Raw genomic sequence first — 15,234 nt, 5'->3', positions numbered from 1 at the left:
CTTCCTCCACATCCTATCGTGTCTGATGCCTTGGCCTCATTTGGGTCTCAGTTCAATATCACCTCCTCCTTCCTTCCCTAGTGCATTTCCCTAATAACTTATCATTCATGAAAAAGGCCTGCTGATGAGTTTTTCATTTTTTTGGTCTATAAAGCTCAGGCCAAGCATGGTGGCTCATGCCTGTAATCACAGCACTTTGGGAGGCCAAGGCGGGCAGATTGCTTGAGCCCAGGAGTTGGAGATCAGCTGGGACAACATGGTGAGACCCGGTCTCTACAAAAAGTACAAAAATGAGCCAGGCATGGTAGTATATGCCTATAATCCCAGCCACTCAGGAGGCTGAGGCAGGATCAGCTTGAGAGTTTGAGGCTGCAGTGAGCCGTGATCGTGCCACTGCACTCCAGACTAGATGGCAGAGAGACCCTGTTTCAAAACATAATAAAAATAAAAAAGAAAGCTTAGACATCACATCCTCAGCAAGACCATTCCTCACCATGCCCTCTGCACACACATGCAGTGTGCATGGCCCATTTCTGTCTCATATCAGGGTTTATTTTCCTCACGCCACTTGTCAGCGCCTGGTATTTTCTCATAAATGTGCTTGTGTGCCATGTCTTTCCCCTACATAAGCTCCTAGAGAGCAGGGCCATTGACTGTTCTGTCCACTGCCTGACCCTCAGTGCCCATAACAGCACCTGAGACAGAAGAGCTGCCCACTACTTATTTGTGGAATAAAAAAACCACATGACCTCAACTTCAGAAATACTAGAATTTCTTCCTTTCTCCATGTTTACCTGACATATAATATCCTTCAGAAAATGGAGCACATTAGCGTTTATAATTCCATACTCCAGTGTTTCCGGCATAATTTCCATAGCTTCCTTCATGTCGATAGCTTCAGAGATTGGCTCTAAATAAAAACAGGTGTAGAATGTAAGGTCAGTGGGAGAGAGAGCAGCCAACAGTTAACATTTCCAAGAGAACAGGAATCTTCTCCTTCTTCCCAAGTTGCTATAAGGAATGTTCTGGTTACAGATTCAGAACATCCTCTATTTGTGTTTAAACAAATCTGAGGGCCCATGAGAAGCTGAAATGGATACCAATGCACTGTGGTTCACGGATTAGTATGAACAGCGCACATGAGCTGCACACATTCGCTGATCTGGTTGGAGTATCTAACACTGGCCAAAACCAGAAATTATTTGGGTTGTCTAGAAATGTTGGCTGGATTCCTTGCTGCTATGGACTGAATGACCCCAAAATCCACATGTTGAAGCTTAAATCCCCAAGGCAAAGGTATTAGAAGCTGGGGCCTTTGGTAGGTGACTAGGTCATGAGGGTGGAGTCTCACGATGGGATTGGTGTCCCTATGGGAAGAGACAGGAGAGCTTGCTTTCTCTCTCTCGGCTCTCCACCATAGGAGGATAGGAGAAGGCGCCATCTGTGAAGCAGGAAGTGGCGCCCGCCAGACACCAGATCCGCCAGCACCTTGATTTGGACTTCCCAGCCTCCAGAGCTGTGAGAAATAGATGCTTGTTAGTGAAGTCCCCCCGCCTATGGAAATTTGTTACAATCATCCAAACTGGCCTGGGCACTAGCTTTGCCTGTCTTCACTCCCCAGCAAGTCTTCCTCAATTCATTGCCAAAGCATCTTTTGAAAAGACCTACTTGGTAACATCTACCCTTCCAACAAACAAGGTTTTATTTGATATGTATTTACTCTACCTGACCAAAAATCAATCACCATGGTAAACATTTTAAAGGTTACTTGGACTGTTCCCTTGATCTAACTGGGAAACAAAACACACACAACAAATATACCCCCAGAAGCCATTATTTCACAAGTTTCAGTCTTCACACCTTCTCCAAATATGTGCAGACATGCACTATCATTGGTTGAATACATTTCTTTATATCTAACACTTCTTTACTGGAAATTAGCTTTGAGAAGACTACATAAGAACCCAGCATGGAAAAGAAAGAGAGCTTGGCATAAGTGAAAGATAACCACAAAAAGACAAACAGAAAGAGTGAACAAGTGCATGCACAACCACACTCCCTCAACACACATACGCACACACGTGCCAGAAATGTACCTTTGGTATTTCTGAGAAAAAACACCACATTTTGGTCCAGGAACTCCTTGGGAAGAGGGGCACAGAGCATGTGGAGATGCATCTTTTCCACGATGTGCTTCACAATTCTCTGAAACATGGGGAACAAAATCATTCATTCTTCTGATACATCCATTCACCTAAAGAACCTAATATCAAGTACACCTAAGCTCTCCTCTCAACACAATGGCTGGACTCATGTTCTGACAATGCAGCCACAGCCACACAGTGGGTACCAGCGAAGTACAGGAGCTAAACTCACCTAGACTCTGAGCTCTCAGCCTGACTCCTCTATGGACCAACCCGTGCAGCAACACCTAAACAAACCGACCTGGCAAAGGTCCAGATGGAGCTTGAATTTTGTTTTGCAGATGGGACGTATATATAAAGCAATGAAGCATGATTTTGGTAAGCATAGACCAGGCTGAATGCTTACATCCTAGCCTTAAACTCCAACCTTGGGGTTTTCACAGAACAGGGTTCATTTAGCAGGCCTGTGTTGTCCAAACCCCACAGATGCCAAATGTCTTCAGAACTGGCCTTTGGCTCTTGGGGTGACAACTTCCAAGCTTTTGGAATATCCTGCCTAATATGGGAGTCTTTGTGTACCTACAGCCTTGGGCCATGTCTGAAGGTGTATGAGAACAACATGATTTTGGTGAATGCCTGTTTTTGTTTGCTGGGGCTCCAGTCATACAGCATCAGTTCAACCTCTAGGGTGTTGATGAGGGCTGGAGATGAAGGGGAGCTGAGTAACTAAGGTCTGCCACGTGGATGCTCCATGACGGTGTGACTGATCCCCAGTAAAAACCCCAGACACCAAGGCTCAGGTGAGCCTCTCTGGTTGGCAATGCTTCATGCATGTTGTCACTCACAGCTACCAGGAGAATTAAGTGCAGTCCATGAAACTCTACTGGGAGGGAACATATGGAAGCTTGTGCCTGATTTCCTCTGGTCACTGTCCTGTGTACCTTTTTTTCTTTGTTTTTTTTTTTTTTTTTTTTTTTTTTACTGATTCTAATTTGCGTCCTTTCCCTGTAATAAACTATAACTATGAATATAACAGATTTTCTGGGTCCTGTGGGTCCTTCTAGCCAATCACTGAATCTGAGGGTGGCCTTGGGATCCTATAATCTCCATTCCAACATGATAAATCCCTTGGTTGGGGCTGTGTCAGTTACCCTGAATTTTAGAGGGCGTCAGGGGTCCCCATTACCCCTCCAACAAGGACAAAGAGCCATGCTTACTTTGGAAGGGAGATTTTCTGAAATCTCTTTGTCCATTTCTTCAGCTTCTACGTCGATTAGATGTTGGCCTAGAGATTCCGTTCTCTGTGACGCACGCTTAGCTGCAAAAACATCAATCAAAGTGTAAGAGAAAATCATCCGAAAATTAGGTTTTCTACCATCAAGGGCAGCCTTGCATTTTGTGCACCAGTGCATTTCATTCAAAAGGCAAGTTATCAAATAGCTGTGCATACCTTCTGCTCCAATCAATCCGATTGTGGCCTTGACTCACATTGTAATTGACAAGAATTGTGTTTCGTTTTTGACAGGGTGTCCATCAGAAATTTAACATGTTTGTGTCGCGTTCACTCAGGTACAGTGTCCACCCTGTGACCCTGTGACTTCTCTGAGGTTTTTTACTTAAAAGGGAATTTATCATAAAGATAAGAATTACAGGCCAGGTTCAGTGGCTCACACCTATAATCCCAGCACTTTGGGAAGCTGCAGTGGGTGGATCACTTGATGTCAGGAGTTTGAGACCAGCCTGGCCAACATGGCAACACCCTGTCTCTACTAAAAATACAAAAATTAGCCGGGCGTGGTGGTGCGTGCCTGTAATCCCAGCTACTCGGGAGGCTGAGGCGAGAGAATCGCTTCAGGCCAAGAGGTAGAGGTTGCAGTGAGCCAAGATTGTGCCACTGCAGCTTGGGTGGCAGAGCAAGACTCCATCTCAAAACAAAAAAAAGAAGAATTACAGCTAGCATGTTAGCATTTACTCCTTTTTCACTATGAGATGCAAAACTTGTGAGGGACGAGAAGAAAAACAGTCTAAATGAAATGATGCATCTGTCTCAAGTCCACTCTGATTAATGCAGATTCAGAAACCTCAGCAGATACGAAGTCTCAGCCCTCAGAACATCCAACAAGCCCGCTGATTAGAGAAAGGAGCTTTCCCTGGGAGGTTTCCCTCACTCTCACTTTGAAAGGCACTGTGCAGTCATTGCAGCTTTGGCGTCAACTCAGTGTGAGGGGGCTGAATCCTCTCTGCCGTTAGTTTTCTCATCCATAAAATGGGACAGTAACATCTACCAACCAGATTCTGGAGGACTGAATGACAGCACGGGTAAAGGCATCGGCTCCGTGGTTGGTAGAGGAATAGTCTATAGATAGCAGTAGCAACATTATTAGAGAACTAGCAATAGACTACAGTAAAAAAAAAAAAAAAAAATCACACTTAGGAGCAGGTGCCATGCCATAAATAGCCTGTAGTTCATTGCTAATTCTCTAACAGCATTAGAGTGGTCGCTAATCTCTACAAAAAATCAAAATGTTATCCAGGCATGGTGGTGCACACCTGTAGTCCCAGCTACAGGCTAGAAGATCATTTGAGGCCGGGAGTTTGAAACCAGCCTGGGCAATGTAGTGAAACCTCGTCTCTACAAAAAAAAACATTTTGAGACGGATCTCACTATGTCACCCAGGCTGGAGTGCAGTGGCGTGATCTTGGCTCACTGCAACCTCCGTCTTCCAAGTTCAAGTGATTCTCCTGCCTCAGCCTCCCAAGTAGCTGGGATTATAGGTATGTGCCACCACGCCTGGCTAATTTTTGTGTTTTTAGTAGAGACGGGTTTCATCATGTTGACCGGGCTACTCTCAAATTCTTGACCTCAAGTGATCCTCCTGCGTTGGCCTCCCTAAATCCTGGGATTATAGGCGTGAGCCACCATAACAGGCCAAAAAATTAAAGTTAAAAAAAAAAACAAAAAACTTAGCCAGGCATGGTGGCACACATCTGTAGTCCCAGCTACTTGGAAGGCTGAGGCAGGAGGATCGCTTGAGCCCAAGAGTTCAAGGCTACAGGGTGCTATGATCACACCACAGCACTCCAGCCTGGGCAACAGAGCAAGGCCCCATCTTTAAAAAGGAAAATACACTTATGAATGTACTTAATGCCACCTAGAAATGGTAAAAAAAAAAAAAAAAAAAATTGTAAGTTTTATGTTACATCCATTTTACTACCATAAAAAGAAAAGAAGAAAACATATAATAATGTTAATTTACTTTGTGGGAAAGGGCTTCCCCGACCTTCCCACCTAAACAGCCTCTTCCCACCCAAGCCTGTCCTCTTCCTGGATGTACTGGGCTCAGAAGCTGGGAGTGCGTTCCTAGGAGGCCTCAGCAGACACTGCTGTGGAATCCAGAACTGCCACCTGCCTTATCAAAACCCACTTTAAGCCGGGCGTGCTGGCTCACGCCTGTAATCCCAGCACTTTGGGAGGCCAAAGTGGGTAGATCACCTGAGGTCAGGAGTTTGAGACCAGCCTGGCCAACATGGTGAAACCCCATCTCTACTAAAAATACAAAAATTAGCTGGGCGTGGTGGTGGGTGCCTGTAGTCCCAGCTACTCGGGAGGCTGAGGCAGGAGAATTGCTCGAATCCAGCAGGCAGAGGTTGCACTCCAGCCTAGGTGACAGAGCAAGATTTGTCTACAAAAAAACCAAAAACCCACTTAAAACAAGCCTTATTCAGACTATCTTTTATTTCTAACTTGTAGTTCCCTCTCCACAATCTTTGCTACTTGAGGGGATTATAATTTGGTTAAAAATAAATTCTTGGCTGGGCGCGGTGGCTCAAGCCTGTAATCCCAGCACTTTGGGAGGCTGAGACGGGCGGATCATGAGGTCAGGAGATCGAGACCATCCTGGCTAACATGGTGAAACCCCGTCTCTACTAAAAATACAAAAAAAAAACTAGCCAGGCGAGGTGGCGGGCGCCTGTAGTCCCAGCTACTCGGGAGGCTGAGGCAGGAGAATGGTGTAAACCTGGGAGGCGGAGCTTGCAGTAAGCTGAGATCCGGCCACTGCACTCCAGCCGCGGCGACAGAGCGAGACTCCATCTCAAAAAATAAATAAATAAATAAATAAAAATAAATAAATAAATTATTGGCCGAGAGCAGTGGCTCATGCCTGTAATCCCAACACTTTGGAAGGTTGAGGTGGGAGGATTGCTTGAGCCCAGGAGTTTGAGACCAGCCTGGCAACATAGCAAGACCCCATCTCTACAGAAAATCAAAATGTCGTCAGGCATGTTGGTGTACCTCTATAGTCCCAGCTCCTCAGGAGCCTGAGTCAGGAGGATGCCTGAGCCTAGAAGTTAGAGGCTGAAGTGAGCTATGACTGTATCACTCCAGCCTGGGCAACAGAGTGAGGTCCTGTCTCAAAAATAAATAAATAAATGAAAAGTACCGTGCCTTGAAGAGTCTCCTAAGAAAATGGCATCTGCAGTTTGCGTAGTGGGAAGCCTACTCTACAAAACAAAGTACAACGCATGTGTTTGCCGAGCTGGCTCAGATACTGCCGGTATGAGCGTTTGTATGTTACATACTACACTCGGTTGAAGAGTGTCCCCCACAATGCATGTCCTCAAGAGGTGACCTCGTTTGGAAACAGGGTCTTTGCAGATGTAATTAGTAAAGACGATATGGATTAGAGTGGGCCCAAAATCCAAGGTGACTGGTGCCTGTATAAGGACAGAGGATGGCTGGGCACGGTGGCTCATGCCTGTAATCCCAGCACTTTGGGCGGCCGAGGAGGGCGGATCACCTGAGGTCCAGAGTTCAAGGCCAGCCTGGCCAAGATGGTGAAACCCCATCTTTACTAAAAATACAAAAATTAGCTGGGCGCCTGTAGTCCCAGCTACTTGGGAGGCTGAGGCAGGAGAATCACTTGAACCCTGGAGGCGGAGGTTGCAGTGAGCTGAGATCACGCCATCGCACTCCAGCTTGGGTGACAAGAGCGAGACTCTGTCTCAAAAAAAAAAAAAAAAAAAAAATAGAAGAAGCATAAGGAGAGAGGACACACGGAGAAGAAAGACACAGAGGGGACAAGGCCATGTGATGATGGATGCAGAGACTGGAGTGATGATGCTGCAGGCCGAGGACACCCTGCCCTCCAGACTGCAGTGAGGAGGCTGGGAAGGATCCTCCCCTTGGTCCCGCCGAGAGAGCGCAGCCCTGCCAGCACCTTGATTTTGGAGTTCTAGCCTCCAGAGCTTTGAGAATACATCTGTGTTTTTTTCAGCCACCCAGTCTGTGGTCACTTGTGACGGCAGCCATGGGAAACTACTACATGTGTTTATTCATGACCCAGCACTTCCTCTTTGTGCTTCATACCCAGTGAAAGTAAAAGCTGATTCTGGCATGGCAGGCAGCACCCTACTCCCACTGCCGAGAGGGCAGGGGCTTTTTCAGTTCCACCCTCCCATGACCCCTCCCAACTCTCCACACCTCGTCCTTTATCCACGGACTCTTTTTGAGAATAAATCTCTTCTTCCTCTTCTTCCTCTGCAGACAGGACAGGTATCTCATCTTTATGGCCACATAAATGGGAAGAAAATATAAAACGTAATTGTTCTCTGCACGAAACACCTGACATATTTGCTTTCTGTGGAGCCAAGGGGTTGGGATGTGGCCCACAGGAGACTCGTTATGTTACAGCAGTATTCCTTACTGGAGCCAGCTTTCAGTGACAGCCAAGGAGGTTTGCGCAAATTCTGCCAAGAGATGAAGGACACAGAAATGATCAGAGTTACCACCAGCCCAGAAGAAATACAAACAACCAAGAAGCATAAGAAAGAGGCTCCTGGGTGCACAACACTATGAATGTATTTAACACCCTAAACTGTACATTTCAAAATTGTTAAGATGTAAATTGCAGGTCATGTGTATGCTACCACAATTTAAAAACTGAAGGAGGCCAGGCACAGTGGCTCATGCCTGTAATCCCAGCACTTTGGGAGGCTGAGATGGGTGGATCACTTGAGATCAGGAGCTCGAGACCAGCCTGGTCAACATGGTGAAACCCCATCTCTATTAAAAATACAAAAAAATTAGCTGGGTATGGTGGCACGTGCCTGTAATCCCAGCTACTCAGGAGGCTGAGGCAGGAGAATCACTTGAGCCCAAGAGATGGAGGTTGCAGTGAGCTGAGATCGTGCCACTGCACTCCAGCCTGGGAGATAGGGTGAGGTTCTGTCTCAAAAAAAAAAAAAAGAAAGAAAAGAAAAGAAAAAACTGAAGGGAGAAAAAAAGAGGCTCAACTACACTAACATTTACATAAATTAGAGTAAGGAAGTGCATCTACTTTTCTTCTATGGAATTGGCAAAAATCTAAAAAATGGCCAATATTGAATGTCGGGGAGGCTGTTGGCAAACAGGCGTCTCATCCACCACCACTGGTTGTGGACCAACAGGACCTACTCAAATTGTAAAAGACCATACTTGTTACAGATGCATTTCATTTTTATAAATCTATCCTCCAGAAATACACAAAGTATGCAAGGATAGACGGACGTTGTTCCATTGTTTGTAGAATGAATACTCTGAAAAGCTAAGTGTCTATTAATTAGATAATGGATGAGTAGAATACGGTATATGTATGTATTTAAAATCTATCAAGTTAGTTAGAACTGTAGGTATTGACGTGAAAAATTAACCAAGACAAGTGGTGGAGGGAGAGGTCACAAAATAATGTGTATATATAGTATGATATTTATAGTTTTAGGAACTCTACATATCTATATATTATCATTATAGAGAGAAATATAGATTGTAGATAGAACAAGGATAGACAGATATAGATGATAAGTAGGTAGGAAGGTAGGTAGGCTGATTAATTGATCTCAACAGCCCTAACCTCATGCCTAGACAGACAGAGATAGGCAGATGGATAGATAAATAGGTAGACAGATGTATAGATAGAGATAGACGTATAGGTAGGTAGGTAGATAGATAAATTGGTAGATAATTGATAGATGGATAGATAGATGCTAGGTAAATGATAGGTAGACAGACACACAGATAGATTGGTCAGTTGGTAGATAATAGAGAGAGAGAGAGATGTATAGGTAATTAGGTAGACAGGAGACAGAGAGAGATGTATAGGTAAGTAGGTAGACGGGATATAGATAGAGGTATAGATAGATATATAGGTAGGTAGGTAGATAGCTAGATAGATGTATAGATAGAGATAGATAGATGTATAGGTAGGTAAATAGGTAGAGAGATAGATGTATAGAGAGAGAGATAGATGTATAGGTACGTAGGTAGATAAATCGGTAGATAATTGATAGATGGATAGATATACGATAGGTGAATGATAGGTAGATAGATACACAGATAGATTGGTCAGACAGATAATAGAGAGAGATAGATGTATAGGTAATTAAATAGGTAGACAGGAGATAGATAGATGTATAGGAAGCTAGGAAGACAGATCAGTCGGTTGGTAGATGATTGATTGATTGATTGACTGATAATCTGACAAAAGAGTCAGCCAGAAACACACCAGACTAATGATGGTGGTTAACCCTGTAGGAATAGGAGCAGGACTGGGGCTTAAGGGATGGAGAAGGGTCGCTTTTTCTTTTTAGAGGTAATTCTATGTTCTGTGATTTTTTAAGAGAACATGTGTCTGGCAATATTTGTGAAATTCCTTTAAATGTAAGGAAGTTACTAAATGATATGTACAGTATGATGCCATTTTGTTTTTTCCAGAAGGAACACAAGTACCTTCTGGATCAGTATCTTGGGTATCCGCTGCCCGGAAGGACACCTCACCTTTCTTACCACCACCTGCCCCAGTATCTGATTGTCTCCATTCCTATCATTTTTAACCAAGAGCAGAGAGAAATCTTGACCAGGGGAGGGGCAGAAAGAGGAGGAAAAAAAAAAGGAAAGAAGGGACACACTGGGCTCTCTGCAGATCCTCTGAACAGACTAGAACCACCTGTTCCCCAAAAATAATCTAGGGAAACTGTTTAAGGGTTTAATATGAGCCTGTAGGTTTAACAAGCAGAGAGTGAGTGACAGCGTGTGGAGCTGGGGATAAGGTCTCTTCTCCCCACCTGGCCAGAACCCCCAACACCCGACGCCATCTGGCACCTCCAGAATCCGCAGCTTTGACAGTTTCCAGACACAGCATCTTCGGCAAGGAATCCATCAGCTTTTCACCATGAGGTGACAGTGGAGAAGAGATGGGAATGGAAGGGAAGACCAGGGACAGAGCCCAGAAACGGGTCAGGGAGCAGGGGTAGGAGAGTTCTGAGCTCCCTTTGGAGGGTCCAGGAATTAACCAGGGGGACCCTCTGAGGTGAGACTGAACTCTGCTTCCACACAGGATGACATTTGAGCTAAACATGTGCTAGTGAACACAGCAGACAACAGCCACTGTACTGTTAACAGAGGCCCTTGGAGGGCTTCTGCAAGAAATCCAAGTCACATCCATTGTTTTAGGGTCTTGTTGTAAATTTTTTTTTTTTTTTTGAGACGGAGTCTCACTCTGTAGCCCAGGCTGGAGTGCAGTGGTACAATCTCGGCTCACTGCAAGCTCCGCCTCCTGGGTTCAGGCCGTTCTCCTGCCTCAGCCTCCCGAATAGCTGGGACTACAGGCGCCCACCACCACGTCTGGCTAATTTTTTGTATTTGTAGTAGAGATGGGGTTTCACCGTGTTAGCCAGGATGGTCTCGATCTCCTGACCTCGTGATCCGCCCACCTCGGCCTCCCAAAGTGCTGGGATTACAGGCATAAGCCACTGCGCCCGGCCAATTTTTTTTAAATGTAGACGAAACCCAAGTTCCTGCAATGGTGGTACATGTTAAATGATCAATCCTGCGAGTGTGTTTTTGGCTTCCATAATTTCACTTGGTGCCAGTGGAAGTGCATACATCCGAGGTCCAGTTATAATCTAATGTCCAGGTCCAAAGGTCTGCCAGGGAGAAAAAAATAATAGGCTGGAAGGTTAAGTTCCAAAAGGTGATCACATGGTCCTCTCTCCAGATAGCACTAAGGATTTGTTATTGTTGTTTATTTATGGTTTTGGATTTATGATGAAGACGTTTTATTTTGTGCAAGCAAATAATGAATATTTAAAATAAATGAAGATGGCAAAGTGTGATGGTTCACACCTCTAATCCCAGCACTTTGGGAGGCCGAAGTGGGCAGATCACCTTAGGTCAGGAGTTCGAGACCAGCCCAGCCAACATGGTGAAACCCTGTCTCTACTAAAAATACAAAAATTAGCCGGGTATGGTGGTGGGTACCTGTAGTCCCAGCTACTTGGGAGGCTGAGGAAGGAGAACTGCTTGAACCAGGGAGGTGGAGGTTGCAGTGAGCCAAGATTGTACCACTGCACTCCAGCCTTGGCCACAGAGCTAGACTCTGTCTCAAACAAAAAAAAAAGGGCTGGGTGCCAGGTGGCTCACACCTGGAATCTCAGCACTTTGGGAGGCCGAGGCGGGAGGATCACTTGACCTCAGTAGTTCGAGACCACCCTGGGCAACATGGTGAAACCTGTCTCTACCAAAAATATAAAAATTAGCCAGGCATGGTGACGCATACCTGTAGTCCCAGCTACTCAGGAGGCTGAGGTGGGAGAATTACTTGAGCCCTGGAGGCAGAGGTTGCAGTGAGCCAAGATCGCACCTCTGCACTCCAGCCTGGGTGACAGAGTGAGACCCTATCTCAAAAAAAAAGGAAAGAAGGAAGGAAGGAAGGGGGGAGGGAGGGAGGGAGAGGAAGGAAGGAAGGGGGGAGGGAGGGAGGGAGGGAAAGGAAGGAAAGAAAGAAAATTTAAAAATAAAATAAAATAAATGGGTGTGCCTGGTACCTTTAAAAAAAATCCAAGGTCTGCCGGCCCTGCCGCCCGAACCCAGTGAGAGGCCCTGCAAGGGATCCCCAAGTCCGTAAGGGGCTGGAAAAGTCGCCCAGGAGACTAGATAGACAGGCAGGCGGTCCCGGCGGCTGTGCTCCGGCCGGTGCTGCCGTGAGGAGGCAGCTTTCCAGGTCCCTGTCTCCTGGCTGTTTCTGAAGAGAGTTGTCCTGCCTCCTCCTCTCACCGGCGCTGGCCCCTCGCTGCCCTCTCAGTGTCCCTGGGCCTATCAGAGAGTAGGTGGGGCTGGGAATCCGCCTCCACAGAGGGTTCTGGGACCCTGGTCACTGTCTTTTTGTATTTGTGATGCTAATTTGTTCAACATAAACATTTAAAGTCTACTGTAGTTTTTAAAAACTTTGTCTTAGCATGACTTTACTTTTCAGGATATGAGGAGCCTTCAGAAGTAGAAAGGGGTGCTCTTCGGACCCTCCATGAGACCCTGCGACCGTCAAGGAGAGTGACAGTGAGCTGGGCCCCTGCCACACCTGGGCGTGGCTCTACCCAGCCGTTTGGATTATTGCACAGTGGCTCTTGACTGCCTGTGGGCCTTGGGCAGGTTACTTAACCCCTCCGTGCCAGTTTGCTCATCTGTAAAATGGGGATGAGGACACACCCGCCTCGTAGGGTTAAGGAGTTGATACAAGCGTTGGAACCGCACCTGGTACGGGGTGAGGGCTAAGTCAGTGATTGCTGTGATTTTTCAATCAAGGTCTGACTTTCAAGTGGGCTGCGGGCCCAGGAGGGCAGGGACGCCTGTGATTGCTGGGTTCGCCCGGGGCCTGCACGTGGCCGGCGGCAGGGTTTGTGGACAGCACCTGAGGCAGGCCCGGGCCGGGCGATGGGCAGGCTCTAGCAGCCCCCACAACCGTCGGAGAGGCCGGGGAGGGCAGGAGGGAAGCCCGGGGAAGGGAGCGACGCGTCGAGGCTCACCAATCTCCACCTCCACCTCCTCGGGCACCACCGTGCGGTAGATGAAGAGCGCCGAGGGGCCCTCCTCCTCGCTCGCCTGGTTGAGGAAGTGCAGGATGAGGTCCTCGCCCTGGCCGTCGTCGCGGTTGAGCAGGTCCTCGAAAAGCTGGGGGTCGGTGATGCCGAAAGCCGCATACACGCGGTCGCGCATCCACAGCACCCGCAGGTCGTCCATGGCGCTGCGCAGGGCAGAGGGAGCCGGGCGCAGGGCGGGCGTCCGTGGCAACGGCGGCCCTAGCAATGGGCGCCCCGGCAACTGCCACCGCCCGCCCAGCCGACGGCGCCGGCGCTGGGGGCTGCAAGCCCTGCAGTGCCCCGCGCCCGGCCCCTGGATTCCTGAACCCGCGCCCCGAGATCTCAGAGGCGCGCACCAGGCCCCCGGGCGGCCGAGGTAGGCTGGTTGCTCTCTGGTCCCGGCAGCGCGCATGCCCCTGGATGCGGAGCGGGACCCTCCAGGTTGCTGCAGCCAAGGGTCCGACCCCACCCCACGCCGACCCGGTCTGCAAGCAGCCCGCACACCTCGCAGATGAAGCCCGGGCTAGAGAGGTGGCTAGACGAAGGTCACAGCACCTCGGCGGTGGCAGAGGCGGGATTAGAGGCCAGATAGAATGATATAGCCTCAGCCCTCAGCCACGTGGGTCGAAGGCCAGCGGAGGAGGAGATAAGCCGAGTTCCTGAGTTCCTCGTGGCCTAGGAAATCAGGGAAGGAGCAGAGTTCTTTGGCTTTCTCGCCAAACCAGAGCATAATAAAGCGAAACACCCACGTTTAAAAATATAGATATATTTATTTGTCATTAGCAAAAGGAAGTTCAATACTGATAGAAGATGCAAATTTGTCCTTTCATGCATTTGTGGAGCAAAGTACTAACTTGTTCACTGTCTTTTTCCCTCACAAGGAGTTGAGCGCCTAGATGACTAGGCTAATCCTAAGAACCTACCCAGCCTTCTGAGATATTCCCATCAAAGCACAGGTGGAGTGTACTAAGTATTTCTGAAAATTCTAAACCGAATCAACAAAAGTGGCCTGACTGTGGGAGGACTGTTCGTCCAAACTGCCTTATTCCCATCATGTTGATTTGAGAGTTTCATAATAACCTTCCTGGATACATTCCCTGTGGCACGCAGGCAAACCTGGCTTTACGTTTTTAATAGAGGAATTTATTGTTTTTAAATGCAGACTGCAGAATAGTTGTAGAAATTGTTTTTTGTTTTTCTTTTCCAAAATGTATCAGGTTCTAAGACGTCTGAATATGTAATTCATGTACATCGTAAGGTTGACCCTATGCTACAGGTATTCTGTGCCTTATTAAACAACTGCAGAGGTCCGGGCGCAGTGGCTCAGGCCTGTAATCCCAGCACTTTAGGAGGCCGAGGCAGGTGGATCACCTGAGGTCAGGAGTTCAAGACCAGCCTGGCCAACATGGTGAAACCTGTCTCTACTAACAATACAAAAATCAACCAGGTGCTGTAGCAGGCGCCTGTAATCCCAGCTACTTGGGAGGCTAAGGCAGGAGAATTACTTAAGCCTGGGAGGCAGAGGTTGCAGTTAGCCGAGATTGCACCACTGCACTCCAGCCTGGGTGACAGAGTGAGATACCATCTCAAAAAAATAAAAATAAAAAATTTAAAAAATAAAATAAACAACTGCAGAGGGGATGCTGACACCAGAATGTTGTTATAAAATATCCATGCCGGAAACAAGAACAGAGCAGCATTCAGCAAAAGAGGAGTTCCAAGTCCTTTTGCTGCTGGAAAGTCCACAGGGCTCACCTAGATCCTATCAGATAGAAGACCCTTTGCACTCCTTAACTGACCACTGCAATGGCAGTCTCCAGCCCAGCAGGCTGAAATCAAAGTCTAGTTTACTGAAGAAATCCCTTGGGTTTTAACATTCTGTTAACACATGATAATAAACATCTAAATAAAAACTGAAAAATGTGATGTCGTGGCATTTATCTTTAGGAAAATAAACAGATATTCAGCATCATCCATACAACTTGCCATCTTTGCTCTGGATCTCTGCTACCAAGGGAATGAAATATGTTTTAAAAACTGGATACATAATAGGTTCTAGCAAAAGGCTTAAAAACAAGCAAAACTGAGCGACAACTCTGGTAACATGACACTGGAGTCCATTGCTTTACAGAGAAACAAATTTCCCCGGCACCTATAAGACACTAGTATCAAACTACATTTCCAGAGAGCGCCTTCCCAA

At 47.0% G+C, this 15,234-nt stretch overlaps 1 protein-coding gene across 2 annotated transcripts in view; it reads right to left on the bottom strand.

The window, feature by feature from the left end:
• Positions 1-13,224, bottom strand: part of DNAH10 (dynein axonemal heavy chain 10) — a 175,380-nt gene extending 162,156 nt beyond the window's left edge. The window contains exons 1-5 of one of the 2 annotated variants that reach the window (XM_031936393.1): positions 12,981-13,224; positions 7,627-7,707; positions 3,362-3,462; positions 2,097-2,205; positions 795-910 (exon numbers count right to left, since the gene is read on the bottom strand). In XM_031936393.1, coding sequence (XP_031792253.1) covers positions 795-910; positions 2,097-2,205; positions 3,362-3,462; positions 7,627-7,707; positions 12,981-13,194 — 621 coding nt within the window. In that variant the 5' untranslated portion in view covers positions 13,195-13,224. The remainder of the gene's footprint in view (positions 1-794; positions 911-2,096; positions 2,206-3,361; positions 3,463-7,626; positions 7,708-12,980) is intronic. The other variant, XM_026457372.2, reaches the window with a different exon arrangement.
• Between the last annotated feature and the right edge of the window lie 2,010 nt (positions 13,225-15,234).

Source organism: Piliocolobus tephrosceles, chromosome 10, assembly GCF_002776525.5.
Source record: "Piliocolobus tephrosceles isolate RC106 chromosome 10, ASM277652v3, whole genome shotgun sequence".
Classification (NCBI taxonomy): Eukaryota; Metazoa; Chordata; class Mammalia; order Primates; family Cercopithecidae; genus Piliocolobus; species Piliocolobus tephrosceles.
This window is presented reverse-complemented; position numbering and strand designations above follow the sequence as displayed.